The 18696-nt window shown below is 42.0% G+C and overlaps 1 protein-coding gene and 2 long non-coding RNA genes across 3 annotated transcripts; all 3 read left to right on the forward strand.

The window, feature by feature from the left end:
- Positions 1–1049: 1049 nt before the first annotated feature.
- On the forward strand, positions 1050–10199 carry LOC123135444 (polyadenylate-binding protein-interacting protein 4; the record flags this gene model as incomplete). The annotated part of the gene is given in 14 exon segments (XM_044554521.1): positions 1050–1196; positions 1272–1424; positions 1573–1703; positions 1887–2071; positions 2823–3000; positions 3204–3365; positions 4132–4247; positions 5300–5369; positions 5475–5508; positions 6482–6762; positions 6870–7013; positions 9159–9248; positions 9603–9656; positions 9771–10199. Coding segments are annotated over 14 exon segments (1779 nt in total). The 3' UTR covers positions 9807–10199.
- A 1287-nt stretch (positions 10200–11486) lies between these two features.
- On the forward strand, positions 11487–12393 carry LOC123133182 (uncharacterized). The gene is made up of 2 exons (XR_006465181.1): positions 11487–11990; positions 12114–12393. It is a non-coding gene; the product is annotated as an uncharacterized lncRNA (long non-coding RNA).
- A 49-nt stretch (positions 12394–12442) lies between these two features.
- Positions 12443–12971, forward strand: LOC123133183 (uncharacterized). Its single transcript, XR_006465182.1, has 3 exons — positions 12443–12464; positions 12575–12729; positions 12810–12971. It is a non-coding gene; the product is annotated as an uncharacterized lncRNA (long non-coding RNA).
- Positions 12972–18696: the final 5725 nt, after the last annotated feature.

An 18696-nucleotide genomic window follows, 5' to 3' on the forward strand; every position in this document is an offset into this window, starting at 1 on the left:
CCGCCACCGCAGGTATGCTCCCCCCGCGAGGGTTCGCCGCCTCCCTCCCTCCCCTCTCTGCTGTGCCCGTGCGCTTGTGCGCCCGGATCGGGAAGGACGGACGGGCGGACGCGCGGCGCTCGCTTGCCTGCCTGCGCCCGCGCTTGCTCGGTCCCGCTCGCAGGCCCACGGCCTAGATCTGCGGGATCCGGGGGAGCGATCCGCCGGGATCCGCGGAGGGGGCCGTCGCTCCGGCCGGATTTCGTCCGCCCCGGCTTCCGCCAGCTGGTTTTGCTGCGTACGGGATGCTTTGCGTTCTTCCCCGTGTGACGACGTAGCTAGCCTTGTGCCCTTGTGCGCTTGCGTTGCCGTGCAGCTCCGGCTAGTGCTGAAGTAGCACGGTGGAAGGAGTCACTGTAGAGCCCAGTGGCCCACGCTCGTCTACTTGGTCTACTTGGTTAGCTTACCGCGTCATTAAGTGTTCATCGTCGCCGCATAATTTTGTGGAGCAGCAGTAGAAGCCAACGCTAGTTCATCTAGGATTGGAACTGAGTATTTACGATTATTGTTTGCAGCCGTGTTGCACATTGTTCATCGTCTCATGGTGCCACCATTGTATTGTTTCGCTTTATGTGAAGATCTCTTGGTAAGGTCAGTCTTGCCTTGCCAAATGAGTCGATCGCAGTTTCCCTTTTCGTTAGCACCCTCTGTGTCACTTATATATATCTGCTTCTAGTATCTAGATTAGGTTGTTGAGATGCGAACCTCTGTTTTGGATGCTTTTGATAGCAGAAGCTTATTATACTAAGCATAATGATCTCCAGACGTAAATGCAATGCTAGGTACTCATTCTGGTAGCTTATGCATGTTAAGGTATGATGGCCGTGGCTGGTGTCTAGTCAATCTTTAATAAGTACTCCCTTATGGGACGGAGGGAGTAAATAATAACACAATTTGTGTTTGGGATCTATGCACCTTTGTGTTTTATATTTGCCTACGCATTTAGTTCCAAGTTTCTTATCATGCTTATATGCAGCAGTAATGCTGAGCTTCTTATGTTGTGCATACAGGCATGATGAGTCGCCAACAGCAGCATGAACCTCTTAGGACTTCAGCTAATGGAGCCCCCCACCGGAAGCTTGATAGGGAGGGTAGTGGAAGGCATGATAGTAAATCACACCTGATGAGATCTTCATCTGGTGGTTTTACCAGTGCAGGTGAATATCTCATCATTTTTTTGTACGGTAATACTGTGAAAGAACTACCGTTGATAAGGTTCTATTTGGCTTTAGAGAATGGAGGCAAACTAGGTCATGCAAACCCTTCACGGGATCGACTAGTCTATGTTATGACACAAATTATTGGGCATCATGTGGACGTGCATGTCAAAAATGGATCTGTTATCTCTGGAATCTTCCACGCAACAAACACCGATAAAGACTTCGGTACCTCCTCACTCTCTTTTCCCCCTGATCTATCTCTATGCTTTGTTTAAACCTTTTTAGCACTTATTTACGTCTTACTTGGTGACGTTTCCCCTAGATTTTATTTTCCTTGCATTCTCTATGTACTTAGAATCAAACCCTGTTGCAGGAATTATCTTAAAAATGGCACAGCCGATAAAGGATACTTCTGTGGGAGGACAAACTAATCCCACTGATGTTGTAAGAAAGCCGGAGACTATGATAATACCAGCACGGGAGCTTGTTCAAGTTTTTGCCAAGGTTTGCTCTCCTAGCAAACAAACAAACAACAATTCACTTGACTGTGGTTATAATTCTTAGCTGACTTCATTGTTTATTTATATGCACCATGGATGTTACTTTGGACTTGACTTGCATCTTCCATGAATTGTTGCCCTATCTTTTGCATTCTTGTGTAATGACTATCTCTTGATAAATTATTAGGACGTAACACTAGGCGGTGATGAACTGCCAAAAGGTCCTGTCCATGACAAAAGGAAAGACTTGATGATAGATTCTGCCATCTCTCGTTCTCATTTCCCTGAAGAGAGGGAGCTTGAACGCTGGGCACCAGATGGAGGGGATTCAGACTGCATCGAATTGGAAAAATTTGACAGAAAGGGGCATAGGTAATGGAAAACTAAGTGAAGACTTATCTTGATGTTTGTTTGTAACATTCAATCTTCTCATTGTGATTCAAATGGTTATGGAAGTGGTAATCAATTTACTTGAGATACCTGGAATTGTCTCTTGCTAGTAGTCATTGCATGTATATCTTCCTTGTTCATCCACTTCATGTTGATGTGATGTATATTTTGGTTTTGTAGAAGTAAAGACAAATATTCTTTTTTTAAAAACACCTTGCCAAGCTATGAAAAATATTCACGTGCTATGTCAGTATATTGCTTTGCCTGTCGATAGGTAGGCATTTTTTGTTTAGGTTAATGCTCTACCAAAGTTCTTGCATAAATTTACTGTATGGAAATTTCACTGTCAATCGTGATCACATCATTAGTACTTGTTAGAAACTATGGACTAAGCAAAAGAACAAGTTTATGCAGAAATTGTTTTTTGTTGATAAACCTGTTGACACGATTTTTTTGGTTACATTTCTTGAACATACCTTTGTGGAAATTGATTTTTATTGCTAAACCTGTTGGCATGATTTTTTTTTGGTTACATTTCTTGAAAATACCTTTGTGGAAATTGATTTTTATTGCTAAATCTGTTGGCATGATTTTTTTTGGTTACATTTCTTGAACATACCTTTGTGGAAATGGCGCTTTTTTATTATATATCATGACAGTGCTGGCGTTATACATGTTTTTCTTGTTATATCGATTTTTTCATCATGATGATTAATTGTCAGTATGTTTGTAGGAGCTGGGACCAGTTCGAGACAAATGCAGCTTTGTTTGGGGTAAAGAGTACTTTCAATGAAGATCTTTATACCACAAAGCTTGAGCGAGGTCCTCATATGAGAGAGCTTGAAAAGCATGCTTCAAGGATAGCCCGAGAAATAGAGGGTGAAGATACAGAAGATCTTCATCTTGCCGAGGTAGGCTTCTCTGCACTTATGGCTAAATATGTTTATGGTATAGGTGCTTGTTAGTTTCATAATTTTTTCACTACTTCCACTTGTGGTGTGCTTGGTGGATGGACATCAAAGGAAGTATTGGCAGACCGCGTAAAAATATAACAGACAAACACATGCACAATAATTTAGACAAAATGTCTGAAATGCTGGGGTTACTTATGCAGGAAAGAGGTTTATACTTGGATGAAGATTTGGAGCATGATGAAGAGATCAAATATTCTGCAGTTTGGAGGGATACTGATACCACAGTTAAACCCTTTACGAATGTCTCAAGCAGGCCAGGCAGCATGGATACTAAAGATTTGCCAGTGTGTTCATCAACAGTGGTATGGAAATGAAACGACGTTACATATGCTTTATTTCCACCATTTGGCATGATAATTGATCTAATGCATATGTTAGTAAAAATTGGAAAAGAGTAATGTCGACCGTGGTCTTAAATTTAGATGAGTGTATCCAACAATCAAGCTTGATTTAGATTGAACTAAGTTGGCATGCCATCTCTAAGTAGTCATACTTTGGTCCTTTACTTAAGTACACTACTTTTGGGGAACTAAATTCCTCAGGTCCCAGGATTTGACTGTAAGTTTAAGGAGCTCTTATGCATTAGACCCAGAGATTTGGTTTGAACACTGTTACACCAATTTAAGTGTAAGGATCTGCATGGAATTTTCTTAGAAGAAGACAGCATACAGAATAGTATTTCCCCCCATAATGAATCAACTAAAGCGTCTTCATGAGTTCTACTTAAGTCATAATTAAAAGTATGGTTGTATGCCTTTGTCATTGTTTTAAGTGGTATAAATTTGGTGACTCTTTGGCCTTGTCTCAAACATGGCCAGTTGGCCACATCTGTTTTGTTACTGCTAGGTTTTATTGAATTTTTAATTTGTGGGAGGTTTTTATTTTCTGGGATTTCCCAACTGTTTCAAGAATTTATTGCTTAAGAAGTAGACCTTTTCATTTATTCAGCAGCACCTTTTGTAAAATGATGTATTTATGAAACAACAAATATTCTAATGCGCTAATCTATGACCATTTCTTTTGAATACCATCAAGTGTTTAATATCAGTTCGTATTTTGGACTTGTAGGATGACAAATCATCTTCCCATATATTTGGTGGTACTCATTTATCTGCCACTGCTGCAACTGGAGAGCTAGCATCTGAATACCAGTCAAACAAGCTTTTGCCTGCTGATGCTAACAGGTACAAAATCTTCTGCATAGGTCGCAAGTTAGCAATCCTCATGGTGGGAGTTTACCTGGTTTGTGCATTGGTTGATTCATCATGGTCACATGCCTCTCCTTATATGTGGAGGGCTTTCTTGATCCCTAAGTAGTACTGTCTACAGTTTGAAGGATGCAATCATAACCAATCCCATAGGCCCAACTACTGGCCCCACACTCCTTAGTTAGATCACTAGGGATGTACTTTTCCTTTTCCCTAACAGTTAGTGTATGTCACTCTTTGAAACATGTAGGCACCCTAGCCCAGCAGTAATATACTAAATTTTAGCCAAACTTGGTGTAACTCGTGGCGACCGATTTGGTGGCACACAGAATTTGGTTTAACTCAACCTTGTGTGGCAGCCTGTGTCAGACTGAACACACAACTTTTGTGTACTGTTTCTGTGAAACTACTTATGTTTCCGTTTCTGTGTTTTGACCTATTTGGGACTTTGTCCAATTAAGTTTGAGCCTAGTTCTGTTTCTTACAAGCAAACGGTTCTTCAACTTCTCGTTTGGGTAACCATATGATTTGTCTTGGAATAAGATGGTTTAGGATATTTGATGCTAGCCATACTGCAAACTTATTTCAAGCGGATGCTAAAGAAGCAGGCACTACCATGTTAGTGCTTTTATCCATCCTTGATATGGTTCAGAAACACTGCTAGCAGCCTATAGCCCTATCATCACTTCCTCTCTGATGCTTCCTTTGACTATGAGTTCCAGTTTTATTGTTTTTGACACTTCTATTGTTAATCTTCAATCTACATCTTTTAACGAGTTGTTTTACGTTCCCTTATCCCCAGGAACACTGTTCGCAGTCTACCATCATTGTCTCTGATGCTTCCTTTGTCTTTGAGTTTCATTTTTATTGTTTTTGACACTTCTTTAAATCTTCAACATTCCTGCTTGCTGTTGCTAATGTGCTGTTCATTATCATGACTGTCGACACCCTTAGCATGGACATTCTAGGATAGTGGTCAAATATATTGATTTGTAGTATAGTGATTGACACATTACTATGAACCCTAGGTTGGATGGCAAGAGAAGTAAAGATAGTAGCGGTGGCAAAGACAACAGGATCTTGCAACCTGAGAATACTGTAAGCTTCCCTTTTTGCCAATATAATTATTAAAGCACTGCTCGTACCTGAATACCAGACATTCTTTTCATGCCTGAATTTGGATTTTCCTGCTCATTTCAACAGTTACCTGAAGGGGTTAGGCCGCTGATTTCTGAAGGTGAGCAATAAATTATGCCTAATTTGGAAGTTTAATAAATTCGTTCTTTGCACTTATTAAAATGTGTTGTTGTCACATGAGTTTCATATTAGCTGCTAGGTCTGGTTATTCTTGATTTTGTGCGTTCGGTGTGGTACTTTGGGCTCTTTTGAAATGTAGTTGAATGGGCCAAGAAAATATCACAATGTATTGTTCTGTTGTGTTGTATTCACCAGCGATAGATGGTGTCCTGTCCTGTTAGTCAGTACTTAAATTTGATCCAGTCATGTACTCCCTCCGTCCTTTAATGAGTGTACTTCCAACTTTGTTGGAAAGTCGAACCTTTTTATGTTTGACCGTATTTATACAATAATACACCAACATTTATGTCACCAAATTAGTAGCATTAGATTCAGGATAAAATATATTTTCATCATATACCTATTTGGTTTCATAAACATTGATATATTTTTGCACAAACTTGGTCAAACTTTGAGATAGTTTGTCCTTCCAACAAAGTTGGAAGATCCAACAAAGTTGGAAGTACACTTTTTAAAGGACAGAGGGAGTATATAACAAGTAATGCTACTATTTAAACGGAATCATTTCTTCACTAGACCATGCCAGGTGGATTACACTTCTGGCAGCTGCAAATGTTGGTGCTCATGCATTTGAAGGTTTCAAGCTTCTTGGATTGCACATTTTTGCTCTGGAGGGAGGAGATTTAGATCCTCTGTTTATTAGTTTTGTTGATCTTATCATTATTTTGTGATTGATAGTTTTATTTTGTCAACAATGACAATAATACTAATAATAACAACCCTTGATTCCCTTTCACCCATGAAATGGTACTCATCTGTTTGTTTGACTTGTCCCTTTTGAAGGCAAAATCTAGTGGCCTTGTTAGTTCTAATTTCTTTCAGCTGCAACATTCTAAATTCTATGAATTGTTTCCAGCAGCAGAGTGTATGATACTTATGTAATCTTGTGACAGATTTGGAAGGAACACCTTCAAGGTCGCGTGCATCTGAGCCTTCATCTTCTGGCCAAGGGAACAAGTCATCAGATGGTTTGGCACCAGATTCGACTCTACCCAGCAAACTTCCTTCTGCGCCTGAATATGCGAATTCCTCTCAAAGACCTGGCAGTTCTACACCATTAACACCCGAGCGTGTTGCTGCAAACTCAGCTGCGAGTGCTGCTCCAGGCTTATCACCAAGTTCTTCGATGGGATCTCTTAGCTCAGACAAATCAAGTTTGAATCCAAACGCTAAGGTCAGGATGTAATGGAGAGATGTATATCATATCTGGCCATGTTTTTTGCATTGGTGTTTCGTTGGTCACCTGTGCCAAGTGCACTGACAATTGGTTTTCCGTACCAGGAATTCAAATTGAACCCTAATGCTAAGAGTTTCACTCCCTTGACTTCTCCGAGGCCACCTCATCCTCCAGCGCCTGATGCAACATACTATTATCCTAATAACATGGGAGCTACTCCTGGACCTGGTTTACCAGTTGGCATGGGGGTGAGTTTCTACTTCTTTTGACAGTTGCTAAGTTACTTACCATTTATGTGAAATGGTTGCAATATTTGAATTCAAATGGATGCATCTACTTATACACCTATAAAAGCATGAAGGGCGGAGGACCAAAACCATCTCAGCCATGGAACCATGCTGATGTGATGGTTTAAATCACCCCAATGTTTAGCACCAACACGTTTAATGCTCTGATTACTCACCACTTTCACTGGTTATAAACAAGTTTAGGCTCAACAACATTCCATGAAATCTGTCGCGCAACTAATATCCTGCCAAATATGAGCATTCAATTAATATTTTGCCTAATATCAACAATTAATATCTTACCTAATATTAGTGCGCATTGCGTGTACGTGATTATTGGTCTTGTATAGTTGTCTCAGTTATGAACATTTTTGTTCGTTTTTACCCCAAAAGAATTGTGAAGAGTGACAGTGGAAAGTTCAAAGAAACTAATCAGCCAAACAGTTAACCTGGCACCAAAGCTTTTCTTAATTGCTGTGGCCCTTCACTATTTTCCAAGGTCCAACATAGGCGTGCATAGGCTGATTAGTTAAAGAAAATAATATCTAGGTTAAGTTTCCAAGTGTGCTTTCAGTTGAACCAATTAAATAGTACTCCCTCTGTCCGGAAAAGCTTGTCCCAAGCTATGGATGTATCTAGCACTAACTTGGTGCTAGATACATCCATTTGAGGGACAAGCTTTTTCGGACGGAGGGAGTTAGCACTAACTTGGTGCTAGATACATCCATTTGAGGGACAAGCTTTTTCGGACGGAGGGAGTTGAGAATTCCTTATTTGACACTACTTGAAAATGTGATTCCTTATTGGCCCTGGAAAAGTTTTTCTTCCTTATTTGACACTTGGTCTAAATTTCTTTCCTTATTTGACACTTTAGTTCATTTTGACCACTAATGATGTTAAACAAGGATATGAAAAGATGCTTTTGCCCCTAGTGCATTATGTGACCAAAATTTTGTACTCCCTCCGTCCGGAAATACTTGTCATTAAATTGGATGTATCTAGAACTAAAATACATCTAGATACATCTATTTCAACGACAAGTATTTCCGGACGGAGGGAGTACAAGACAAAAGCAACATTACTATATTTAGTCAAAGGTTCAATGACCAAATGAGCCTTATTTTCTTGCGAGGACCAAATGAGCCTTGATCAAGTAACACATATATAATCGTCAGTTTGACGCACCCTTCTGATGTCATAATTATCCAACACAAAAAATGTCATTCTTACATGTACAAGTTTAAAAACCTACGGACAATAATGAAGATAAGAAAACAGTGTGCAAAAGTAAGCCCATAGCTGCTCCTTTTTGTACACTTGTGAGTTAAGAGCTAACAAGATGACTCACAATTAAAAGAAACTAATGGTGAAAAAATGGAGATTGTGATGCTGTGAAGAGCTGCCTGCCTAGAGTCGAGGTTGCGGTGCCTTACGGCTTGATCGTTGTCAGCCTTATCTCTTTCTCATGTATCCAGTGTATCTCAGCCTCCACCAAGCTAATCAATGGACAATGCTCGCTCATCGGGTTCACCCACCACGACTCCAAGCACAAACTGAGACTTTAGAGATATCACTTGATTCTTGGAAGTCATGTACCTGCATATCAGCAGATACCAAGTACACAAACTGAGAATTCCGTACAGATACGATGAAAGATATTATATGATGAGAATAAAACTCTCTAGAAAATAAGGAACTGACCAATCATCAGAAATCGATAGAATTTACCCATTCAATAATGTTTTAGCAGGCACAGCTCTCCTTCACTGACCAATTCCACAAGGAACACACCGAAACCGTATACATCACTCTGTATGGAAAAAAAGTCATGCAACAAATTCTCCACTAAAATAAAGCACGATAAATTGGTACTACTGCATGCTAGGAATTCTCTCTAGCATAAATCCTATAATGATCAGAGTTACATTTTATTTATTATGCGTTGGTTCTTGAATATTGTACATTCTATTTGTGTCCCCTTGTAAAAAGGCTATGCTAATTTCTAGCGCTTTGTCAGTGATTGCTGCAACCTTTTCTTGTGCTAACTATGCCTGTAAATGATTTATTTCTGTATTGCTGTACCTCACTATGGTAATTATATTGCAGTTCCCACAGGCGTATGGTGGCCAGCCTGTTGTTTACAATGCTCCGCCTGGATCTTCTCCCCAGGGTTACATGCATCCTTCTGGGCAACAGGTGAGACAGCTTACGTGAAATGAACTTCACTATGCATTCCTAGTTTCTTTACAGCCCCAGGTATCATGTTTCGGCTTATTGTTGACATGCTGTTATGCTTATTTTTCTAATGATCCGATATAGGAATTACAAGTAGACCTAGGCTGGGCTCTCTTGGCTCTATATGGCTATAACTTACGTTGATGTTACACACTGGTGTTTATTAATTGCCTTATGTTTGGACGGCGAGTTTACATTCGATGCTATTATATAGCTGTTCATTTCCTGCCGAATTTCCATATAAGCTGATGCGTCTGGATTACTTGGTATTTGCTGAGTACTATTGTGCTAACTACCTTTGTTTCTTATCTGCAGTATGGGCAGCAAATGATGATGGGGCAGACCCGCCCTGTCTATTATTATCCACCTGTAAGCCAACATACATGCCTCTTTTGAAATGAGATGTTGCACACCCCAGCTCTGTTTAAGTTGGAGATGCAAATCGTCCATTCTAATCGTGTCTTGTTATAATCTGCTTTGCAGGAGATGCAGCAACAATACAGAGGAAGGAACTTCTAGGTAGACCGATTTTGTTACTCTGCAATGTGGAACTCTGCAGTGAAATCCCCATTGGCGGGGAATGCTAACCAGGCCGACGCGCCTCTAGGCGGGAAAAGAACTGGCGATGGCCTCTGACTTCAACCGTGCGTGTTTTGTCGCCAGGACGAAGATCACCGTTGTTCCTTCTGCGGCAGTGTTCGAGTCTGAAGCGGGCTAACTCGGATTTATTGTTCTTATTTACACCATAGACGCGATGTTGTAAATTAAAAATGGAATGCCATCTATTTCGTGTGCCCCTGGGATGATGATGTTCTCAAGTGTGTGGGTGGTGGGTTCGTTCCTTTTGTAATACTTGGTGTTTGATGTCTACATCTTGCTGATTTATTTAAGACTTGTTTGGGAATCCGAAAACTGAAGAGTACAACAGACTGTCGGATACTGTGGTGCTATTGAATTCTAGTATGTGAAATGTTGCATGAATTCGGGTTCGAAGAAGTCATATTTGGAAGCTTCCGGTCAAGTAAGAATGATTAGAATCAGCCAGCCGGTCATGCGTAGCGTTCCACCACTCGTGCAGCCGTTGGATCCATGGTCCATCGGACGGTGCACAGTGTACATCTTAGTGCAACACAACAGGTGTTGCAAAACACCTGATTGCAACATGCTAAATGTTGTGAAACCAGGAGTCTTCTGCTCTAGATAGCCGCACTGGTCTCCGCCACCTTCACAAAATTTTGGAAACATCATTTGTGTTGCAGAAGTCCTTTTGCAACAGCACCCGTATTACAAAAAGGTTAAGACAAGAGAAAAAAATAATCCACAACATCATCTGTGTTGCAGAAGTCGTTCAGCAACAACACCCATGTTGCAAAAAAAGTTTAGACGAAAAAATAAAAATTCTGTAACATAACCTTCTTTGCAAATATTTCTGCAATATATAGTTTGTTGCAAAGAAGGATTTCACCATAATGCCTTTGTTGCACCGGTGAGGAAAGATCCGTGCCGCTGGATAACGCCGGATCAAATGACTGTCGTGGCGGCGGATCTTTTTAGGCCGACGCGTAGCGCCGCCCTTGCAACAATTGTGCTTCCGGAATATTTGTTGGATGTTAGGTAAGAATTAAAAGGTGGATATATGAAGGACGGCGTTTCAAAGCCCGAGCTCTCGTCTGCTCCTGCTATAAAGATACTATGTTCTATTCCCTCCGTCCTTGCAAGGTAACATAGCTTACAGAAACATCTTATATTATAGGACGAAGTGAGTAGTTGCGTAAAATTTCACGGCGATATAGCATTAGATACTGTGTTCTAGGTGTGTAAAATTTCACGGTGATATGGCATCGGAGAACTCTATATCTCTTCCTAATAATAAAGCACGGATTGGGTCTCCGGGTTCACCGTCACAATACGCTTCTTCCCGTGAGTTTACGCTTTCAGTTATTATTTTCCACATCCGATGTGGTACTATTCATGTGATCATGTACCTATAGTTTTTCGTCCGTCTAACCGTCCGTTGTTGTATGTCGTTTCTCGCTCGTCCGCCGTGCAAAACCAGAAGTTGCTTACTTGGAAAACCAACGATCGACTGCATCGTGACTGAAAAGGTTACGATTCAGGATTCCGTAAATTTCTATGCTCTAAATAAATATACGGCCAGACACGCACGCGTCGGTTCTGGGTTTCACACGAAGCATTGGACGGAAGCAGCGGCGGCGTGACAAAGAAAAGAAGGAAGCGGCGGCGTGGTCCTCTGCATCATCGGTCGTCTTCTCCTGAACATCTGCCCATCTCGCTTCACCAGTCCACGCCCGCAGCAAGCGGCACGCCAAGGCAGCCTTGATCCTTCTTTCTTGTGGCCAAGGGGGGGAATCCATGCCGGGGAGCAACATGCACCAATGAAGTTCCTACAGAGCAGAGCACGGAGACCATGGTGGCCGTCACGGTCGCCGTGACCGCTGGCGCCGGATTTCTTCCTCCGGCAGCAAAAAAAAGGTTCGCGCGCGCCAACTCCTACAGATAGTGTGCGGGTTCTTTGGATCGAGTACAGAGTTGGGAAATTTGTTGTGGATTTTGTGAGATTGATATACCTGAGGCGTGGCCATATGCGTCTTTGATTATCCATGAAGCTGCTCAATATAGATGTGTTTTTTTGTCTGGATACATGCACCAGTTCCGCTCAGCACTGATTCATATACTTTCGAGGTAATTTAGGTGAACCTGGGTGATTAAATTTTGTCGTACTTCCATGCTTGGTGGCACCAGATCAATTCATCTCTACCACATGACCTGATGCTCTGTATTTTTTGGGACTTATTTGTCTTCTAGAAGAAGCTAGCTTTGATGGATTTAGGTGTGATTTATCTAGAAAAGGAAAACTGTACGAGGCAAGCCAATGGCAAGAAAGACAAACAGGATGATGCCGGACTGTTGGAAGCTGACATGCTGGATCCATGGTGGGCTGGTGCTTTGCAGATGAATCGACTAAGGCTCCGCTTGGAATGGGTGTAAACTTTTACACCTGTATTTATTTTACACATGTAAAATACCGGTCACAGCTAATTTTCTGCTTGGAAACAAAACGACCAGTCCAGGTCTGTATTCTAAACCAGCCGGATACAAGCGAAAACGCTAATCCAAGCGGGCCCTAAGAGATTTGTGCGCTCGCCCAACAAGAAGGTGCAGCGCTATTCTACACCCTTCTTAAAGTAATAGCTTATTGGATGTTGTTTTTCTTCCATTGACTCAGAACTACCTATTTATAAAGTAGTAATATTTTTCCATGTCAGGGACATGTCGTCGACCTCTGCGAGCAAGCGATGGTGGTGAGAGTCTGCAATAGAGAACGGACTTGAAAACGGCGTCCACGGATTGCATTGTCAGAGGCGGTACCTTGTAGAGGCAAGGCCTATGGGGCGGCATCTAGGCCCTGATGACGGCAACGGTAAGGTGTACATTAGGTACAAAGCTACACAACCCGAGCACAGGAAACCATACTCATCCGCAACCCTCGCTGACCAACAGGTTGTTCTTCCGGTGCAAAAGCACCAGAGTCGAGTTATGTCACCACCATAATGATGAACGGCGACCCGTCTTTGAAAATCAAATGAGCGGAAGCAGAATGCCTCCTTTTATACCGTAAGTAACATTTTATCTCCAGGATTTTATCGACTTTCTCGACTCCAATCGCCCTTAGAATGCTCTTTTTTTATATTTTCTATATCTCCTCCTCAATGCCCATCGGTATTGCATGTCGGATGTGCCATTGCTTATAGCGACAATCTTGAATTGGGGGACAGAGATAATGAGTGGAATAAGAAGAAGAAAAGTGAGTTAAATGTTAACAAAAATCGGCAATGCTATCTGACGTGTACAAGGATCCTAAAGGTACATATTTGACATATTTGATAATATTGCACAATTAGGATATCTATACCTTCGAGCCTGATTCTTAGGCCTTGCATTCTCCCGTTGCAACGCACGGGCTCTTTTGCTAGTTAAAATTAAAATAAATATCATGGCTCGAAAAATGTGTACAAGGAGCATCGGATTCTTTTTCAGAACACCATGCATGTCATCTCGTCATGGAGTTTTACATGCACGTGAAACCTTGAGTATCTTAGATTTCCAAAAAAAAAATCCAGTTTTTTTTCAACTCTGCATTTTTTTTTACTTATCTCCTTTCTATCAGCTTTCACACCTGAAGAGGCCAACTCTTTTACAAGCTACACCATCACCTGCAGGTTTATACTCCCTCCGTCCTATAATATAACAACGTTTTTTACGCTAGCCTTTAGTTTTAACCTGGCTCCCATCCTACGCTGTCCCGCATGCAGCAGGTTCCATGCTCTAAGGGCATCTTCGATGTTATTGTCGGTGTACAAAAGTGTGGGTATTTCTGTACCCCTTACTTGTGCACGGACGGTCACAGCCACGTCTACAGTAGGGCTCGGCAAAGCAGAGGAGGACGGCAGGAAGCGAAACAGGAACAAGGAATATCAAAACAGATGCTCAAAGTGGCGAGCAGCAGGAGGCTGGCAGGGCCACACCCGGCAACGAGCCTTGCCGAAGCGACCTGCGAGGCCCCCGACAAGCTCCTTGTCGGGGCAGCCTGCGAAGAGACCAGCAGGGCCACCACCCTTGGGGTTGAGAGCTCTGACACAATCGATAACGTTAATACCAAGATTTGGAGAGCACATGCCTGGTAGCATGCAGCCCCTCACGAAGATTGGCAACCCACGAATCCACGTGGGATCAGAAGACAAGGCCCCCGGCAAGGCCCTTGCCGGGGACGACTCTAAGGCCCCCGACAAGCCTTGCCGGGGATGATCGCTAGGCCGCGGCCAGACCCGCGCCTGGCAAGGTTTCACCACTTCACCACCACTCTAGTACGACGATAGGCACGCCAGCTAAGCAGGCGCCTGCGTGTCGGCATGTAGATCTTCATGGAAGCCTACCATTTCGCCAACACGACAGCTAGTTGGCCGGCGTGGCGAGGCAAGGAGGAGCGGTGAAGGATGAGATGGCCTCTGTTGCCGTCCCCAATAAAGCGAGAGGACGCGTAGGCAACACATTAAATGCGCTTGTCCTACGTTGATCGAGCGATAAGCTCGTAGCACTGTAGCTTGCCACCTCGTGTGTGCCACTGTGGCAACCCCTTTGTGTATAAAAGGAGGCCTGCACGAGAGGGGATTCAGACTTTTGGAAAAAGCTTGCATCATAGCTAGTTTGAAAGTCCAAGAACACACATATAACCAAACAAGGCAGGACTAGGGTATTACGCATTTTCACGGCCCGAACCTGGATAAAAATCCTCTGTGTGCTAACGCTCGACCTGCTCTTCGTGCAACTACCCCCCGTCGAACGTAGAAGGGATCCTTGTGACCCCATAGGTGATCGGTTTCCTTATCTCTTAAGGGATCTAACCGAGTGAAATTAAAATTTAGGCCAGTCACATTTCTTATCAGCGCAACTCTTTCCTGACCGTTCGATCAACCCCGCTGGAAAGTCCTCGTCGGATCAACACAACACGTTCACACCTTCACAGGAGCTAGATGGCAGGGTGCTCCCCGCGTGCGACCGTCTCCTTTATAAGCGTGTCCTTTTTTTTTTCCTCGCGCGTACTCTGTCCAAGGGCTTTCTCTTTCTGGCCGGTCGATAGGTTTGTAACATCCTACGTGGGAAGTCAAAAAAAAAAAACCGGGAAAACCTTCAAGAATGTATCATTTTCAACATCAAATTTCCATCAAAAATTTGTCGCCATGCAAAATACTACTCCAGTGCACATGCTAGCTAACTATAGTAGTATATTTTGTTGAACAGATCTTGGAAACTACACAAAAGCGTTGGAGTTAATAGATAAACCGTGTAGGTGTGAGTTTTGATCGACCGGTCCAATGAAACTTAATTGCGTTACGAGGTCGGCCCATATATACAAAGTTCGAGTTCAGTTAATCTTTGCATGAGGATGATGAAAGGAGTAGGCATGCCTATAATATGTGTAGTTTTCTACAGGAAGAAAAATTACATAAAAGGTAAAACAAAATCAAATAATAATGTTTTCTAAGTAAGAATGAATTAGTGGCATTGGTATTATCCTTTAAGAAGAAGGAAAATAATAATAATAAATAATGACAAAATTTTTCTACTCCCTCCGTCGTAAATTTAAGTCTTTTTAGAGATTCCAACATGGACTACATGCTGAGCAAAATGAATGAATCTACACTCTAAAATATGTGTATATACATCCTTATGTAGTCCCCAGGGAAATCTGTAAAATGACTTATATTTAGAAACAGAGGGAGTAAGAATGAATGAATTACTGACATTGGTATTACGCTTTAAGAAGAAAGAAAATGAAAAATAAAACAAATAATAACAAAATTTACATGCAATTTACAAAGAAATTACGCTTTCTTTAAATATGCAAAATAAGTATATTATATTGGATTTTTTTTTTACCAAAAAGGAGTTTCTTAAGAAGGAATGAATTAGTATTGGCATTACCATTAAAGAAGAAGAAAATGAAATAAAACTAAGGAAAAATAAAAATAAGAAGCTGTCTAAGAAAGAATAAATTTGTGGCATTGGTATTTCCCTTTAAGAACAAAGATAAATAAATAAAACAAGTAATGATCAAATTTACATAGAAACTACCTTTTTTAATAATATGCAAGAATAAGCATACACTAATAGAAGTTTTACAAAATAAGAAAGAATGAATTAGTGGCATTGGTATTACTTTTCAAGAAAAAAGGAAATGAAACAAAAACTTAAACAAATCAAAATAATAAAGTTTTCTAAGAAAGAATGAATTAGTGACATCGGTATTACGGCTTCGTCTTTTACCCCAAGCATCAACAGCCACATGAAGCAGTGGTGATCATCGGTGAGGAGGAGAAACATCGTCTTTTTCCTACCGGCTGTTGGCGGCGTGACCAGGTCGCAAAAATCGGCATGTACCAGGTCCAACACCTTTGGAGCACGCCACATCACCTCCATGGAAAATGGTGTGCGGCGCTGCTTGCTGGCGAGGCACGCGTCACACAACTGATCCACCTGGGAAATGTGCAGCAGGCTACGAACTATATCGTTTGACGCAAAGCATGGAAGTTTAGATGCCATAAGGAGGCATTCCACCTCTCGGATTCCTCTCCACGATGTGGTGCGGCATAACAGATGGGTTGCGCAAGATCGATGTGGAGTATGTCCAGGCGATTAGCACTAAGGTGTACCTTAGCCATCACCTTGCGACGAGGATCATGGATTGTGAGAACCCCGTCGCCTATCCCGATCTTGCAGTCGTGTTTAATTACCTTGTGGTTTCCTATCTGGTTAAAAGTTTCTAGAGCTCCCATTTATAGGGTGAGTCATGTGTGCTGTGCATTGCAAGCGATTAGGAACATGAACAGACAAGTAAGAATACTTGGAGTTTTAGTAAACCAACTCTTGGTACAAGATTTGTTGCTCAATTGCCATATTTGATCCATAAATATTTTTTTGCAGTTGTTGTCCTAACAACTAAAATGCTTTGAAGTAGATATTGTGTTAGTGGACAAGCTTATTGTCCATGACTTGGAAACATGCGTCTGAGCTGTACGTATTATGATTGAAAACTCAAATCTCTTTTCTTCTAGTTTGACGGTCAGTTGTTAGCCGCTAGGACGAGAACTCCATCAGTTATGGCCTTTCTGATTTGATGCACATGGAAAAACTTGTGGAGCTTCAGCAGGTAAGAGGGCCAATGCCCCCCCCCCCCCGCGTCCAACATGACCTCCGAAGGTCTGCAAATTGAGTGTGGTCTTTTTAGTCTCCAGTGCAGTTGCCGCCGCAGCCAAACATGGACCTGAGCTTGTTGAAGGCCCACGCAAAGGAACATGCGGTGTGGTTTGCTAGTTGGTCAAACCGACCCGCAAGTTGTTTTCTGCCGCATTTTCTAGCGAGAAACGTGAAAATCCTCAAAGGGACAAGACCCACGATCAAGGTTGTCAGAATCATGATTTTGAATCGGATCGGAGCTCCGATGATAGGATCGCAAATCGTAGAATCTTCACTATCAGGATCATAGAAACGCAGATTCTATGAACTAAAACCGTAGAATCATAGGGGTTAGTTTGGATCGTAAAGTCGTAGAATCGTATAACAGAATCGTGATTCTAACAACCTTGCCCGCGATAGAGAAGGCCATAACAGCGAGTAACATCGTGCAACGGAACCATAAAAAAGTTGTCACGCGCCTGCCTTTTTCTACGGTTCACGCCAAACATTTCCCTGTTCAAGATGCATCGCTGGAGCTTGAACTTTGAAGTTTGGCACAATTATGTTTAGATGACCTGGAGAAGAAGCAATCGACCCTCTTTTCTAAAATAAAAAAGAAGCAATCGTTTATCTAGGTCTAGATGTGAAAGGAATTCTGAACAGGGTGGTTAAAGAAACAATAAACGAGCCTCGCTTGACCAAGCGGACAAAAGAGGGTTAGCGCGTCGGCGTGAAGTTTAGATTACACTCCCAAGACCTGTAGATTGAGTGTTCTGCAACGTCCTGTCATGCAAGCTAGTGTTGACCGCGCGCGACATGGTCCATGTTGCAATAGATGACCGCAACATGATCTTTTAGGAGGACTTTTTTTTGAGTCTTTGTAATAATTTATTTTTCCTTTTTTTAGGGAAAAGCTTGTGAACAGCCGGCTGATCCAACACCGCGCGTCCACCGCCTTGAGCGTGTGATGCGTGCCTCATGCGTGGCCCGCCACTACATCCTTAGTTTACTTTTTCTACAACAACATCCGTGTTGCAAAACTACCTTCTGCAACAACACCGATGTCGCAAAAAAGTGGAGACGTAAAAAAATTATGCAACAAGACGCGTGTTGCAAAAAAAAATGTGCAACAAGACCTCTGTTGCAAAAAAGATGCCACAAGACCTCTGATGCAAAAAATATATTTGCAACACTAACCTCGTCGCAAATATTTTTTGTAACAAGACTTGTGTTGCAAAAGGAAACTTGCAACACGCCCTCTGTTTCAAAAATGAGGACAACACTAAGCCATGAGATACAACGGATCTGACGACTCACAACCCGGCGGATCCTTTAAAAGGATTCGCCGGCTGACGCGTAGCACGTCCAAAAAAGAAAATCTGCAATACAACACATGTTCACTCGTATGACACGTGTGTGCCCCACGTGACATGTGCCCTTGACTCCTCGTGACCCTCCTCTAATTTTTCTGCAACAACTCCAGTGTTGCAAAAGTTTCTCCCATAACATAATATATGTTGCAAAAAAGTGAAGACAATTTTTTCAACAAACCTCAGTTATATATAAAAAAAAGTCTGAAACAAGACCCCAGTTGCAAGAAAAAGAAAATCTGCAACACAGACTGTGTTTCAGAAAGGTAAATAGGGGTTCCGAC

Source organism: Triticum aestivum, chromosome 6B, assembly GCF_018294505.1.
Source record: "Triticum aestivum cultivar Chinese Spring chromosome 6B, IWGSC CS RefSeq v2.1, whole genome shotgun sequence".
Classification (NCBI taxonomy): Eukaryota; Viridiplantae; Streptophyta; class Magnoliopsida; order Poales; family Poaceae; genus Triticum; species Triticum aestivum.